This window comes from Uloborus diversus, chromosome 3 (genome assembly GCF_026930045.1).
Source record: "Uloborus diversus isolate 005 chromosome 3, Udiv.v.3.1, whole genome shotgun sequence".
Taxonomy (NCBI): domain Eukaryota; kingdom Metazoa; phylum Arthropoda; class Arachnida; order Araneae; family Uloboridae; genus Uloborus; species Uloborus diversus.
Genome location: NC_072733.1, coordinates 10,472,597 through 10,488,754, shown reverse-complemented (window position 1 = coordinate 10,488,754; position 16,158 = coordinate 10,472,597). Strand labels below are relative to the sequence as shown.

Here is a 16,158-nt window from a genome sequence, read left to right as displayed (position 1 = left end):
TAATTTTACTGTCATTGTCAAAGACAGGTATAGTCAGTCATTGTCAAAGACTGACTATACCTGTCTTTGACAATGACTCATATAGATTCAAAAAAAAAAAAAAAACATTCCTATAGGCTCTAATGTTAACATTTTTGATATTGTTCAAAGTTGAGCAAAATGTTAGAAAAAAAACTATGAAAATGAGAAGTCCTGTAGCAAAAGTTTGGTTCAAAGGGTATTAGGCATGGAGGGGTAATTTTAGTTTCAATTTTTCCATATACAGTAGAACCTCGATTATCTGAAGTAATCGGGACCGAACCTACTTCGGATAATCGAAAACTTCGGATAATCGAGAATTCATCTATAATCATCTAGTTTAATATGTAGAGTCATCGTTCAACTGTTATGGCTATTTTTACTGTTAAAGAAATTAAAATTATAAATGAAAATTAATTTATTTCTGGAACAAAATTTACAATGGTTTAAATGGAAGTTTCATCTGGTGCAATTTCGCCGTCCTTTGCCGTGCAGCTCTATCCCGAAGTTTTCTTAAAATCATGAGTTCAGAGGAATCACACTGTTCCTGTTGTTCCAACCAAACAAGACCTTTTGCAAAACTCTCAAATGCATCATTGTTACTTATCTTATTTGTTCCAGAATCATTCTTATCTTCATCATCATCATCTTCTTTTGGAGAATTCCGGACTTCTGCTATTAAGTCCTCATCATTGAGCAACTGGAAGCCTGCATCTTCCATGTCACAATTCAACCAATCTGTAATTTCTCTATCACCACAATTTTCAAAGCCTTTCATTGTGCTGAAAACGCTTGAAAACTCAGTAACAATATCTTTCGCAATGTCAGTAGCATTTTCATCTGTGCCACTTGAAAAATTCGGCAAAAGTTTTCTCCAACTTCGTCTTAGTGTCGATTGCAGCAAAGATTCCCACGCGTCACTAATCATATAAATGCAGTCTTTGATGTTGATAGTTTTCCAAAACTCAACTATTGAAACTGCACCAGATTCAGAATCTCCTTCAAAAAGTAATTTTCTGATAAACTGCTTTCGGTAACGTCGTTTTAAAGATTCTAAGACTCCCGGATCCATAGGCTGCAGCAGAGATGTTGTATTGGGGGGCAAAAATAAACACCGGATGTTACGAGATTTTAAAGAGTTATGTTCCGGATGAGCTGGACAGTTGTCGAATAACAGAAGCGCTCCATTCAAATGTTTTTTTTCATGCCAAGATTTCACTGCAGGCACGAAAATATCAAAAAACCACTTGGAAAACAAATTGGAATCCATTCAAGCATTTTTTTGATTTAAATAGTGTACAGGAAGAGCAGATCTGTTTACATTCTTAAAACATCTCGGATTCTTACTTTTCCCAACAACAGCTAGTTCAAGCTTGTGGGAACCCGATGCGTTGGAGCAGGCTAAAACAGTGACCCTATCTTTCATTTGTTTCCTTCCGGGAGCAGAAGTTTCATTTACCGCAGCTAAAGTTTTTTCAGGAAGGGCCTTCCAATACAGTCCGGTTTCATCGCAGTTTTAAATTTGATCTGGGGATAAATTTTCATCTCTTATCAAATCTTCAATCTTTGCAACAAATGAATCAACTGCTGCGACATTTCCAGACAATTTTTCCCCCTCGATATTGAGTTGCCTTATACCATGGCGAATTTTGAATTTCTCTAACCAGCCACTACTGGCTTTGAAGTCATCAGAACCACCAAGCTTCGAGTTGAGAATCAAAGCTTTTTCTTGAATCATTGGTCCAGATAGGGGTATTCCTTCACAGCTTTTCTGCACAAACCATTTGTACAAAGTCGCATCTAAATCTGTATGATCGGCTAATTTCATTGTTTTTCGGAATTTGGCACCTTTCGTGATATCAAACTCAGCAAAACACTTTTTAATTTTTTCCGAGTTTCTTTTTATTTCGCTCACGGTTGACACACCAACGTGAAACTCTTTCGCAAGTTTTTTAACAGCTTCACCAGATTCTAGTCTCGTTACAATATCATATTTTTCCTGTATGGTTAATACGATTCTTTTTCTCTTAATGGAAGCCATCATAAAGAAGAAAACATGAGTTTCAAAAATAAGAAAAACAATGCGTTAGTTCTATCAGATCCCCCGGCAGGTCAAAACTACCAACTTCACTAATAGCACTCAAGAAAATTCTGATCGAAAATGTAGGAGCAGAAAAAGAGAACCCACAGATTAGCACGAAATTTCCGGGAAATTTTGAATTCTGGCCAGCTGCCCAGCCCAACGCGACAGAGAACAGCAAACGGGTTTTCCTTCTTTTCCCTTTTACTGGAATAGGTTCACAAAGGATAAGTGACACAGAGTGACCTCCCCCTTTTCAAATTCTGCTGCGAAGAAAACTCTTGAGATTACAAAAGAGGTGATTCTTTGCACTTGCTTACAATCAGACGGTGCAATAACATTTGATTGTTCTGGGCCTCGGCAGTATGACCTTCCAAATTTCGAAATGACATGTGTTTTTGTTTAGAACAGGAACGCTTGAAAGTAGGGGAGAGTATACTCATACCAAGAATTGAGCTAGTGAGAAGGAATTCCAAACTATTTATCTGCACTCGTAGTTTGGAAAAAACGGCTGACATGCAAAAGAAATGTGGGGAGAAAAAATTTAAAAATGGATGTTCGTTTAGAGAAAATTTTAGATAATAATAGGAAAAAAAAAAGAGAATTGAAACCGACTTCGGTTAACGGAGAGTTTCGGTTAATAGAGGTTCGGATAAGAGAGGTTCTACTGTATATTGATTTATTCCATTAACTGTTAACATTTTTCCTTAACTGTTTGTTTTTAGTGATATTTTTAAGACATATTACATTTTTTTTCACGCTTTTTGATAATTTTAATAAAAGAAGTAAGCTAAATACATATTTTTGCTTGAATTAGAGGAAAATGGTTTTGGGTTCGCATGGTACTACCTCCATTACCTTCTCTATGAAAGAACCACTTATCTGAGAAATCTAAATCTCAGACATATCATTATCATTGCTTTTATTAATTTTGTAGTTGCTTCATTAAGCACTTTCTGGACAGCATTTCAATCACTTAATAACTTGTTTTTTTCATTAAGCAGATTTCACAATTCAACTGAGTTTGAGAGTTTCAACTTGATTGCAATTTTGTTGCTTCTGCTTTGTATTTCCTTACTTTTAATTGCTTTTGTTCCAAATAGGCTGAATATTTTTAGTGAGATCTTTTCACTGATCCCACATATCATCACTTTAGTGATTTATATCTGTGATGTTATTGCATTGCCAGATTATACCTTCACATTTTAATGGAATAAATTTTTAACTCTGAAAGAGATTATTTATATTTAGTAACAAAATTGTTATTCACAAGAAAACATCTTTCAGGTTGAGGAAAAACTCAAACCTTGGGGGCTGGAGATTCAGAGCAGCAGACAAGGAATTCAGTGAATTTTTTGTGCAAGGAATGATAAGGAATTTAGAATATTTTAGGAAAATTAGGAGGAAAATGTCAAACTTAAGACATTTTATTAAATTTCAGGAACATTAGTAGTTTTAGGACAACTCTGATCACTGAAAAATATATATGTATGGCATTTGCTTTGAAATGTTATAACTCTTTCACATACTATATGGGTTAAACTACCATTACAAGTGAAAATTAAATACAAAACACAGAAAATATACTGCTCTATTCTTTTTCCCATATCAAAATATTTTTTACAAACCTAATTTTGTAAAAAAAAAAAATGAGAATAGACGATCTATACTGATATTATAAAGAAAGAGGCCGGATTTTTGTGTGTTTATATGTTCGAGGTAATCTCCGGAACCATTGCAGCTATTTGAAAAATTCTTTCAGTATATGAAAGGTGCATTGTTACTGAGTGACATAGGCTACAAATTATGCATATATGTATTTATACTATTTTTTAAAAACCAATAGTTTGTCTACACCAACAGTTTATGTTTTGTACCTTTTTATTCTTATAAACGTAAACACAAGCACCAGTTATCCTGCTTTTGAACTCAAAAAATAGTTGAGATTCTCTTTGAATAGAACTCTGAGGGATGGAAACGACTCGAAGAAAGAAAAAGTTCAGGAGGTCAGCAAAAGAACCGTCGAACTTTAACATGTATGTGAGGTTGCAGAGGACAAGGTATATGGCATTTGTTCGGCGTGGACATTGCAAGCCATTTAGAGTTGCAGATAATAAGATATATGGAATTCATTCACCGTGGACATTGCAAACCATTTAGAGTCACAGGGTGTTTATGCACCAAAATTTATTTAAACGAAATGTAACTGAGATTCGCTTCGAGCAAATTAGCTTTTGAATTCAATTAGTGCAGATAGCAAATATTAATCTGTGTTTCTAAAAGTTCTAATTTTGTATGCATTTCGGGCTATCCTTTGAGTTTTTTCATCTATACTAATATTATAAAGAGAGAGGGTTTACTTTATATGTTCCTGGTAATCGCTGGAACCACTGCACTTTTTCAAAAAATTCTTTCATTGTATGAAAGGCACATTCTTGCAGAGTGGCACAGGCAATAAATTATGCATACAATTATCTATAATAATTTTTTTACTTAAGACTTCTTTTGACTACCAGTTTAAGTTTTGTATTGTGTTATTGTTATACGTAAAATTTTTTATGTGAACTGTATTTTATCGAAAATTGCTGTGCTTAGTAGAAAATCTCTGACTACCAGTTTAAGTTTCGTATTGTTATGTTCCTATATGCATAAACGCATAATATAAATCGTGTTGTGTCGAAAATAACTACGCCCGAGAGAAAATCTCAACTTGGCAGACATACGTTGATGAAAAGATCTGTTAGAAGAAGACGTGCTGACAAAAGACATGAAGAGAGGCAAGTTCATTTAGTGTAAATGTCTAAAGCTTCTTCATCCCGAATATCTCAAGAATCAACTTCACAATGTTCAGAGCCATTTGCAGATATTAATAAATGCACGAGAGCATCCAGAGCTCGAGAATCTACCTCAGAGCGATCAGAGAGGCTCATGAGAGGAAGAACTGTTATTTGTGAGGTAATATCAACGACACAACAGCAAAGTATTCTGGGCTGTATACACAGTTCAATCTGCTTTCACATATAATTCTGGTAATAACTATGCTGAACACAAAGATATACAAATTGGAAGCATGAACAAAATCTATACTAATATTATAAAGAGAGAGAGCGGATTTTTGTATGTTTATATGTTCGAGGTAATCTCCGGAACCAATGCAACTATTTGAAAAATTCTTTCAGTATATGAAAGGTGCATTTGTTCTGAGTGACATACCTGTAAGGCATAAATTATGCAATGTATTTATAATAATTTTAAAAACCAATATTTTGTCCTCGCTACCAGTTTATGTTTCGTACTGTTTATTGTTCTACACGTAAAAACAACTACAGATTGCCTCGCATTACAATGAAGGAGTAATTAAAGGTCCTTTAAACTTTTATGTCAACTTTTAGATTCTACTGTTTTATGGCAAACATTTGAAAAATATATCTAAGACAACATATTGCAAGGAAAGTGCCAGCAGAAATACTATGATTGTCGTTCAATGTCAAACGATATAAACCGAAGTCTAATTTATATAAGAGGCAACATTTGTCAATGAAGCGGAAACTCGATAGGGGATTTTTGTTTGCAATTGCTGTAGAAAGTTGACAAATACAATTCGATAAAAACAAAATTTAGGCATGAAAACCAGGAATGCAAATTAATGTTTATAGGCATTCCCAGTGGAAATAGCAAAACTTAATAAATTTAATGCAAGCCAAAGTTTGATCAATAAGCTTTTGCAATGGTTTTTTATGGAACTGACAGGACTTTACTTTGGGGGCAAAACTGACTCTTCCACATTTAAACTACTTTGAAGATATCCTCCAGAAAGACTACGGATGTTCCACAAGAAACTTATGAGACAAAATTATAAGAGGTGTCACCTTTGTATTTGACAATGACATTCATCAAAATCTTCCTGTGGTACCCTAGAGAAACGCGTGCAGATATATACTTCAAGTCTGATTAAAGTCGTCCCCTTTACAATCTCTGTATCTCAAGAACAACTATAAGAGCCCGTTTAGGAGATCCAGGTAAGCACTACTAGAGTCTTTAATGACAAGTAAGTAAAAACTAGTCGACCCGTGCGGAACTCCGCACTGCACTTCGAATCGTTTCATAAGGCATTTCTCTCTTTAAAAATTTCAAAGAAAGAATATTATGAAGAAAAACCGAAAAAAGTAAACGGAAAAAAGTAAGCGCACAAGAGAAGGCATGTCCATGTGAGCATCTGACGGAAAAAAAAAGAAACATTAAAGAGATATTTAGTGGCACGGATTCGAACTGGCACCATTCTGATTAACAGTACGACGCTCCAACAAACCTAGCAACTGTGCCTTCCCTTTTCGAATGCTATTCATTGAAGGAATGCGTAATAAAACACAGTAAAAAAGTTTTTCGCCGAAAAAAATATAATAAGCATGCATCTATGTTTTGTCATTAGCCAGCATGATACGATTTAAAATTATTCGTAAAACAAGGAATTTGATTAAAAAATGAGGAATATCTTACGTAGCGATTGAAACAAACATTCTAGAGAAGTAATAAATTTGGTTGAAAAAATAAGTGCTTTTATTTTTGAATATTTAACAATTTCCCATAGCAGGCTTCTTTAACCTGTACGGCTTAAAAGACCGCACTTGTTTTTCTTTTAATCGAACACTTAAAATTCAAAACCAAAACCAGTTGAACTGAGTCCGTTTTTTAAGTGTAATTTTTTGAACGTAGACAATTTTTTTTTTCAGCCGAAAGCAGAGGAGTAGAAAATGATTTCTTACTAATGAAGTTGATAATAATTTTAATGTTTTATATCGTATTCGAATAAATAATTAAGATTTACTTGTTGAAACTCGTAGTTTTAATTTGGCGAAGTATTTTTTCATTTGTACAAAAGTTCGAACACTGCTATTAGAAAAATCTACATTTCAGCATACAATGAAAATGTTTTTCTGCACAAAAAGGATTCCCTTGAGGTATATCTAATATTTTTTTTATGCTTACATTATGCTCAGTGGTCTGGACGGAGTCAAAGCTTTAAAAAAAGGGAAGAACACCCTTCGATTAGCAGTCAACTTATCTGAATGATAACTGTAGCCCGCATAAAGGAGTCGAAACACCAAATAGCATTTCCACTGCATTTATTTTATTACGTGTGTTATCTGTTGTATGTTATGAGTACATGTAATGCGTAATATTACTGTAAATTTGCTATTATGTCGGACAGCCCGAACTGGCCCAAAGTTCAGACAGTTTATAGCCGAACGCTCTACCGAAAAAAAAACACAGGTAATTTTAAATTTTTTTTCTTGCCGAGAAGTGTTTTTATTTCTGAAATTTTTTTTACAATTCGTTATCGCAGGCTGTTTGAACCGTTATGACTTAGATGGCAGCACATGTTCATCATTTAACAGCACGGTTAAAATACAAAATAATTTGAACTAAGTTCTTTTTTAAGCGTAGCTTTTCAAATGTAGTAAAAATGTGATACGCTATTTGTTTTTTTTTTGCAAAAAGAAGAAAAATATATATATTACCCTTTAAATTGAGGTAGTATTTTTTTTATTTGCACAAAGAGTCAAAAACTCATTAGAAGAATCTATATTTCAACACATACGATTTATTATATTTTACTGAACAAAAAATAATTCCAATGTAGTCTGAAATCTTAAACCTGATACTTATATTTTCGCTTACATTATGCTTTAATTCTCTTCCCGGAGCCAAAGCTTAAAAAAAAAAAAAAAACGTACATTTGAGCTCTGTGTTGCATCAAGTTTTCATAACAGCTAGGAGCGTTTCTACCTCATGTATTCCCTCATATTTGTTATTCATTGCTCATGTAATGCGCGATATTTTTCTAATTTTTTGATGCAGATTGTCCAGACGTGGGCCAGAACACGCATTCTCCTGGTTACCAGTCGAACGCTTTGCCGATCAAGCTATTCAGCTCTGTCGGTAACAGTGCAAGTTAAAGTTATAAATTTAACCGAAAACCTCATTCTGGTTCTTTAAAACAGGTTTTTTGCCCGAAATATAATTTTTAGACCGTGGGTCTATTTTTCGTCAGTAGCCTGCATGATAAGCTTTTAAATAAGGTGTAAATCAAAGAAATCGATCAAGAATTGAGGAAAATCTCGCGTAGAAACCAAAAACAGGCTACAGAAATAATATATAAGGATACATACAAAAGGGTGTCTTATCGAAATAGATGAGTTGGGAACTCTCTCTGAATGATTTGATCCTCAATATTTATTCTAAGACCAAGACTGTCAAAAAATTACGCTGGGTATGCAAGAGGGTTATAGTTTTTGACAACAACGCCTTAATTACCTTAACTCCCAGTTCTTCTCTGCATGCATATAAAGGCAATATCCCAATAATTTTATTTTGTAACTTTAATTTGCCTAACCTATGCAATAGGGGGGAGTTCAACTCCAATGAAAATCACTAGGGAATAATATGATTTAGACTTAGAGTGTTGTTCTAACATTACCTGCAGCAGATCAGTTAGGTAATATTCTTTGCACCCTTATGGTCCTTGCATATTTCCTTTTCCAATTTAAGTGATTACAACTCCCAATGAAAAGTTCTTATGAACCTTACACATGGTAAGATTATATTGCTCAGTGAGAATTATGTGGTAGTCTCTCTGGATCAGGAAATGAGGTGAATCAATTTGTTGCAAACCTCATAAAAACGAAACAAAAAATGTTGCTTCCTGTTAAATTTTAAATTAAAAGTACCTGCATAATATTTTCTAAAAGATAGATTGCTTTTTAACCCGAACAAGGTCGGGACGGGCGGCTAATAAAATATAATTTATATTTTTTGTTTTTACATTGAAGACATTTTGTAATGTTTAGTTTAGAATTGAAGTGTGAACAATATTTTATAAAAAAGCCTATGTTTGAGATGTTTATCATGCCCAGAGGTGCCGACCTAGGAGAGGGGAGGGGATCATGGCACAGACTGGGCCATAAAGTTTTTTAGGGGGTTGTTGTTTTGAGGGGTATATTGCTCTTTTTTTGGGGGGGGGAAGCTTTTTGTGATATTTAGGGGGAGCGCCCGTGTTTTTACAGGGGGTGGGCACCCCTGCTTAAACTTGGTACTTCAATATACCTTTTAGGATTCATTTTCCTGAAAATATTAATGGAACAATGATTATTTGTTTGCTCCTTTTTTCCAAATTTAGCACACAAAATGATATAGTTCATGAGTTAGTGATCCTGGTAATTTTCTACCCAGTGAATATCATAGACGCTCATATGGGGGGGAGGGGCAAGTGGGGGCTCAAACCCCCTTCCCCCCTTAGAAATTAGAACTTCTTTGCTTTTTGTACTTTTTCTTTGAAAAATGTGAACACATTTCTTTTCCAGCAGTTAATGAATAAGTTATTAAAAATGTCAAATTTTAATAACTCTAATATGTACTGAAATGGGTTTCATGAGGAAAATATCCTGCAAACCCACAGCAAGAATATCTGAGAGATAAAGAAAGAATAGAAAGAAGAAAGAAAGAAAGAGAGAAAAATAACTGATCCCTTAAAATTTTGCACATGGGCACCCGTGGTGAATATGAATTTTTACATGGTTGTTTTTACATGATATTTGTACAGCACTGCTATAATATTTTCAAGCATATATTATTTATTAAAAATTTTTTTTTTGTTACAATGGCATAATTTTATCAATAATTCATCAAACTTCATATGTACAGTATAATTTTAAAGATGCTTTTCACAGCTTTTGGGCAAAAATGAACAGAAAACACATTGTACTGGCGGTCAAAAAACTGGTTTACTGTTTTTTTACTTTACATTTCTTTAGTGTGTAGAGTATTTTTCTTTTTTGGAAAGCATTTGTTGGTGGCAGGGTTTTTGGCATTTAAAGGGCTCATTGCTCTTGTTGAGATGGGCCCCTGTTTTATGTGTTCCAAAAAGAAACAGAGGGGTGGGGGGAAAACAAACCACTGAATCAGGAAGAGTGAAAACTAAAACTTAAAAAAAAAAAAAACCCCATAAATGAAATAAATTAAAACAAAACAAAAATAAATAAATAAATAAAAAGAAAGAAACTCACCAGCCCTTCTTTCTGGAAACAGCTCAGAAGCAAACATCTAACTGGAGCAGGTGGTATATGTGATGAAGGTGCTGGTATTGTAACAATATCTCCTGAATCTATACTGTTGAGGTTAATAGATTCAGAAGGAATAATGATTTCTTTTCTCACATCTAATTTAGGACAGACCCAACCAGGCAACTTCTAAATAAACATTGACATCATTATAATTTGTGGATATACATTAGGTTTTGATTATAAGCAATATAAAAAAGGCAACTTAACTGCAATGTAGAATCAATATTAAAATATGATTAAGTCAATGGGACATCATGTATGATAATAAATGCCAGGAAAATGTATATGAAACAAAATAATGGTTAGAATTGAATTTTTGGATACTGAAAAAGCTTTAGCATTAAAAATTAGTCAGAGAAATACAATAATGTTTTAATTGAACACATGATTACTCTTAGCAAGGTAAAATTAAATTTAAAGTAGCTCAAATGTTGATTGCTTTTTTTTTTTTTTTGTTGCATTTAGTTCAACTACCTATAATGTTCATACAAAAATACACAAATAGTTATGAAAATTCATAATAGCAAAAACAAGTTTTAAAGAAATGTATACAAAACAGTTAAGTATAAAAAATAAATTATTTCAACTATGGAAAATAATTTTTTTGGGCACAGCTAAAAGTACTTTGACAGTATGACATCATGATAAATTTGAATTGTTTAACTTAATGCTACTGTGCAAGATCAAATTCTGGTAAATGTCAACTTTTAAATAATAAAGACATCGGTAAGAGAATAAAAGTTGATGGTGAACTTTGACGTCTTCCAACTATGACCTTTCACAGTAAATTGATTTAAAGATTAATAATGAATTTTTTAATGCGGCTGTGAACCAATATATACTTAGTTAAAAATTAGCTATCAAAACTACCTGGAAAAAGCTAAAAGCCTAAATGAAAAATCAAGGTATCATTTTTAATAACACAAGCATATACAGATAATATTATTATATTCATTAAACATAATACACATGAACAATGTTATACAGTAGGAGTATTGAAGATAGTGGTGTGATGTCCAAAGTTAATGCCAAAAGGCAACTCGTTCTAGATATGATCTCCCAAGTTAGTGGCAAAAAATAACTTGTTTTCATGGTGTATTGCAATTAGTTAGTAGACAGAGAGTTTGATGCAGTCTGAAATATAGGCATCAAATTTGGTGCCTATATTTTAAATTCTGTTCATCAAAATACAATATTTAGAGACGTACCGAGTAGCACTTTGGCCGAGTAGCCGAGTACCGAATACTCTGCCTTTCACTACTCGGCCGAGTACCGAGTTACCGAGTACTCGGCCTTTCACTACTCGGCCAAGTTACCAAGTACCAATTATGTTTTAAGAAGAACCACCGACACACATGTGATGAAAATTTTGAACTTATTAGAATAGTAGTATAGACCTCCTTGTCCATATAATAGTTTTTAAAACTAAGTTCCTGCTGAAATTTAATTACACATTATATAAACAATTTTGTTTGTGTCAAAAATTTTACAAAAAAATATTTTTTTAGATTAAAAATAAATAAATAAAAGGTATAATTAATCAAGTTGGAATTAAAACAAATTACAGTAAAATCCCTCTAATGCAGACACTAACAGGACAAATTTTTTTGTCTGCAATAGAGAGGTGTGCGCCAGACACTGGTTTTAATAATGCTATTTGCATTGGAACTGGGGAATTAAAAATTGTCCGCATAAGAGGGGTGTCCATTAGGAGGGATTTCACTGTATATCAATCAATTATAGTTCTAGTCTGCCAAACATAAATAATTCTTAAAGCAGATAAAACAAATGTGCAGGAACACTGCAGACACGTGTTTTTGCCCCCCCCCCCCCCTGTTACAAGGAACGTCTTTTTCAGTGCATAACATGTGAGTTAAATAATGCAAAGACATTCGACAAAAAAATCCGAATTTTGTTGGATGCCCTTCAAATCCACGAGCTCCCATTTTGTGCATTGAAAAAGGAATTCTTTGTAACGCCAAAACATGTGTCTGCAGTGTTCCTGCACTGTGCTTTTAACGTTGTTTTATTTCCTTTTATTTTTTAAGCAAAGGTATTTTTATATTTTTTATAACTAATTTTTGTTTGTAGCAAAAATCTATTTTTAATATAAAAATTCCATATTTTCCATACTTACCTTTTTTACATAATTTTTAATAAATAAGTTTTATTAACTTTGGGGACATTAAAATAAAGATTTATTCCGTTAAAGCATTACAAATTTCATTATTCTTAAAATTTAAATTTGACTTATAAATTTTAATTGCAAATGATTGCAGAATATAATGCTTGCTTTTTTTTTTATAAATTTTAGTATCTGTCTTGGACAATATTCAATTTTTTGCAACTACTTGGTATTGGCCGAGTATCTGATCTGAATTTGGCCGAGTACCGAGTACTTGGCAAATTGGCCGAGTAGTTAACGAATACTCGGTACGTCTCTACAATATTTAGTTGCAAATATGACTAACACCAACCCTGACATGAACTTCATAGAAAATTTTAATTTATAACACAAAAATTCATTCAATTAAATACATCAAATTTCCATTTCAATACATTTTTCATCTGAGAGTGGTGGTACATTTTGCATGTGGCACGTATTTTTCATAAAATATATGTCTTACTTTCATAAAATGAGTCTCGCTCAGGCTCCAAAATGCTTTCAAAAACTCTACTGACGAATTTTGAGCAACATTGACGATTTGTTGAGCTCTTAAACTAGGATTAAGAATGTACTTTAGACCATTCAGAACAGCCAGCACTGCTCGTGATAATGGTCCACCTGAATTCTGATACAAATCGCTGAAAGTCGCCATAATAATTCCAACACCTTGAAGTATTCTCTGCATAGAAGTACAGTACTAGAAATAAGGAAAGACAACCATGTTATTCACAGTGTGAGTACTGGAAAATACCGGGTATCACCCAAAAGAACTTACATAAAAACCTTGGTGTATTCCATAAAAACCTAACTGGTTAATCGCCCCACACTCAGTCATTAACTCTTCAGCAGTAAAAATTTTGTCAGCCATCAAATTTCCAGTACTTTTATTTTCGGTTAGTATTTTCTCTAAGTAATTTAAACCAGGTCTCAACCCATCCAAGACGCCAACTAGACTTTCGCATTTTGTAAGATACAAATTGGCTCTGAAGAAGTATGAATTTCGGGCATTGATAAGACTTTTGCAAAAATCGTAACAATCCGAAAAACATCGTTCAAATATTAGAATAAAACTTCTAAAACCATTGCCTTGAGATCGAGTGCTGACGTCGTAGCGATGTGCTTCCTCATACAGCAATTTCAAATTTTTCTCGTACCAATGCACATGGCCAAGTAATTCTTTCAAAAGTGTTACGAATTTATTCGCATACCAGTATTTGTCACGGAGGAAATAAAAATAATCAATATTGTTTATTACAGACACATGTAAAAGTTCAAAATCACAAGGGACTTCAAAAGATTTGACACCACACATTTTTCCTTCTATCTATGATCATTCATTTCGACACAAACAAATTCAGAGAATTTCGACACATTTTGCTTCAAAACACAAACAAATCAACGTTAGGGCCGCCATTCACGGGCGCTCCATTCATCCGAATGGCGCGGCACCACTCCAAAATCCGGTCGTGAATGCCGAACGCCTCATCCATTTGGATGGCGTGGCGCGGCTCGCTGGATATCCAGCCGAGCTGAAATCCATCGCACCGCGCCGATTTTCGACCGTTCCATCGCATCGTGAATGTGAAAACCCGCTTGGAGTGGGAAGTCGAGATCGTATGTACTTGAAGCGACTAATTGATATCAACCAATGAGATTTGAGCTCCCTGGGTTTGAGAGAGGTAACAGAGGGGTGAAAATCGTGATGCAATATTTGTTTTTGTTGATGAAATCATGTTCTCTCATGTAATGGATATATTTTTTTCAACTTTTAGCTCTGCAATTGGAAAAGAAAGCAAATTCAATATAAAAATGTTGCCGTTTAAGAAATGCGTCATATGTTCTACATGCATATTGTATTTGTTTTGAATGAAACGCATGAGAATGAATCTGACAAGGGTCAAAGATTTTTCAATAATTTTCTCACAACTGAATAATACTTAGGGAATTTTGTATTTAAATTGCAAAATAAAAGCAGTATTATTTAAACCAATTACTGTTTGTGAAAATGCGTTTCGTAAACAGAGGTAGGAGAACAAGAAATTGGAAATGAAAAAGATTAACTCGTATGATCTCACTACTTTCAAAAATTAGAGCCTATAAAAGTAACAATATGAAATAAATAGGTTTTATTAACAGTTGTTAGGTTCAATAGATTGTACTCAAGGTGAGGTTTTTTTTTATATGGCTAAAACCAACTGGTGCAGCACATTATTCATACTTGTCAAAAAAAAAAAAAAAGCTAAAAATTTTATATGTATCTGTTTATCAACTTTAGTTAGTAACCACTAAAGCTGACTTTTTTTTTACAGCATACTTTAAATATCTTTTTCATAACTGTAATGTAAGCATTTTTTAGTGCTACATAATGCTGCACTAAAAACTGCATATTCTGATATGTTTCAATTTCATCAATTGAAAAAAAAAAAAAAAAAGAAAATCCTACATGCCTAAATTCTTGAATTCAAAGAAAAAAAAAGAAAGTCATTCTAATATTTTGCACACAAACAAAACAATATGAATTCTTTTTTCTTAGTGATAAAGATTTCATTGAAATTAATAGTAAGAGCAGATATTAATGGTTCTTAGCACTCAGCTAAATTTTCTTACGAAGACCTTATTAAGTTCTTGCAATTAAATGAATAATCAAGTGCATATTTTCATGTTAAGAAAAATGTGTACTATAAATTTTACACTAGTGCAGATTGATTTTTTTTTTTTTTTTTTTGGTCATAACAGTTTTGGAATGACAATATATATTAAAACCAAATGTTCCTGGGGGGGGGGAGAAGGGGCACGACTTTCTTTGCAGCACTAGTTATGAAAAACCTTACCTGGCAGCAATGAAATGGTAGGATTGAGATTTGCATAGCCTTTACAATACTGCCAGGTTAGGTTTGCCCTAACTGTATGTCTTTAATTGATAGCGATGTGCCAGATATCCAAAAGAAAATAAAGATTTGTATCCATATCATGATTAGTAGATCTTAAATGGATTTTTAGCCATAAACTCTTATTACATATTTGAAATTCTACATGTGGATAACTATAAAATAACATACAATTAAATTTGAATTAGCTTTACATTTTTTAAAGATATTATAAGGTAACATTTCAGCATTTTTTTTATACTGATTTAGGAATTGTACTATTCCTCCTATCGACTCTTCCAGCCAGGGCCTGATTAACACACGGTCCGGCGGGTCCGCGGACCTGGGCACCACAAATTTAGGGGCACCAAAATAGCCTAGCCTAAGTTCACTTACTTCCTTTCTTTCTTTTAAAGCTCATTTTACTTTTTCTCAACTTTAAGGGAGAGGGGGCTTGAAATTTTTAAAAAATCAGCTCAAAAACTCATAAAGTTAAAAAATTTTCGCATAAAGAAGTCGTTGTCCCTTAGCTCTGGAATTTCAAAAAATTACTCGGATGACATAGATGGACATTTTCCAGAAGAATTAACACATTTTCAAATTTTTGCAAAAGGTAACCCTTCTGCTAGAGAATGTTTTTAAAGGATAAGATCACTAAACATTACACATACATTTTCGAATGTGGATTCACCCCTTGCAGCTTCTTCTTACCTTGCCTATCAGCAGCTGTTCCAGTGAACGTTCCTTTTCATTTTTAAAAAGAATCAAAAATCATTTGAGAAGCTGCATTTCTCAGGATAATTTACAGGTGTTTTCCTTATTGACCATTGAAAATGCTGTGACATCAAACATAGATTTTGATTATTTGATCGACACATTTGCCTCTGTTAAAGCCAGAAACCTTTT

General features: G+C 33.4%; 1 protein-coding gene across 1 annotated transcript in view; it reads right to left on the bottom strand.

Annotated features, from left to right (window-relative positions):
* LOC129218269 (hormone-sensitive lipase-like) overlaps nt 1-13,946 on the bottom strand; it is a 33,937-nt gene extending 19,991 nt beyond the window's left edge. The window contains exons 1-3 of the mRNA XM_054852495.1: nt 13,161-13,946; nt 12,846-13,082; nt 10,162-10,344 (exon numbers count right to left, since the gene is read on the bottom strand). Of these exons, the coding sequence (XP_054708470.1) occupies nt 10,162-10,344; nt 12,846-13,082; nt 13,161-13,697 (957 nt within the window). The 5' untranslated portion in view covers nt 13,698-13,946. The remainder of the gene's footprint in view (nt 1-10,161; nt 10,345-12,845; nt 13,083-13,160) is intronic.
* Nucleotides 13,947-16,158: the final 2,212 nt, after the last annotated feature.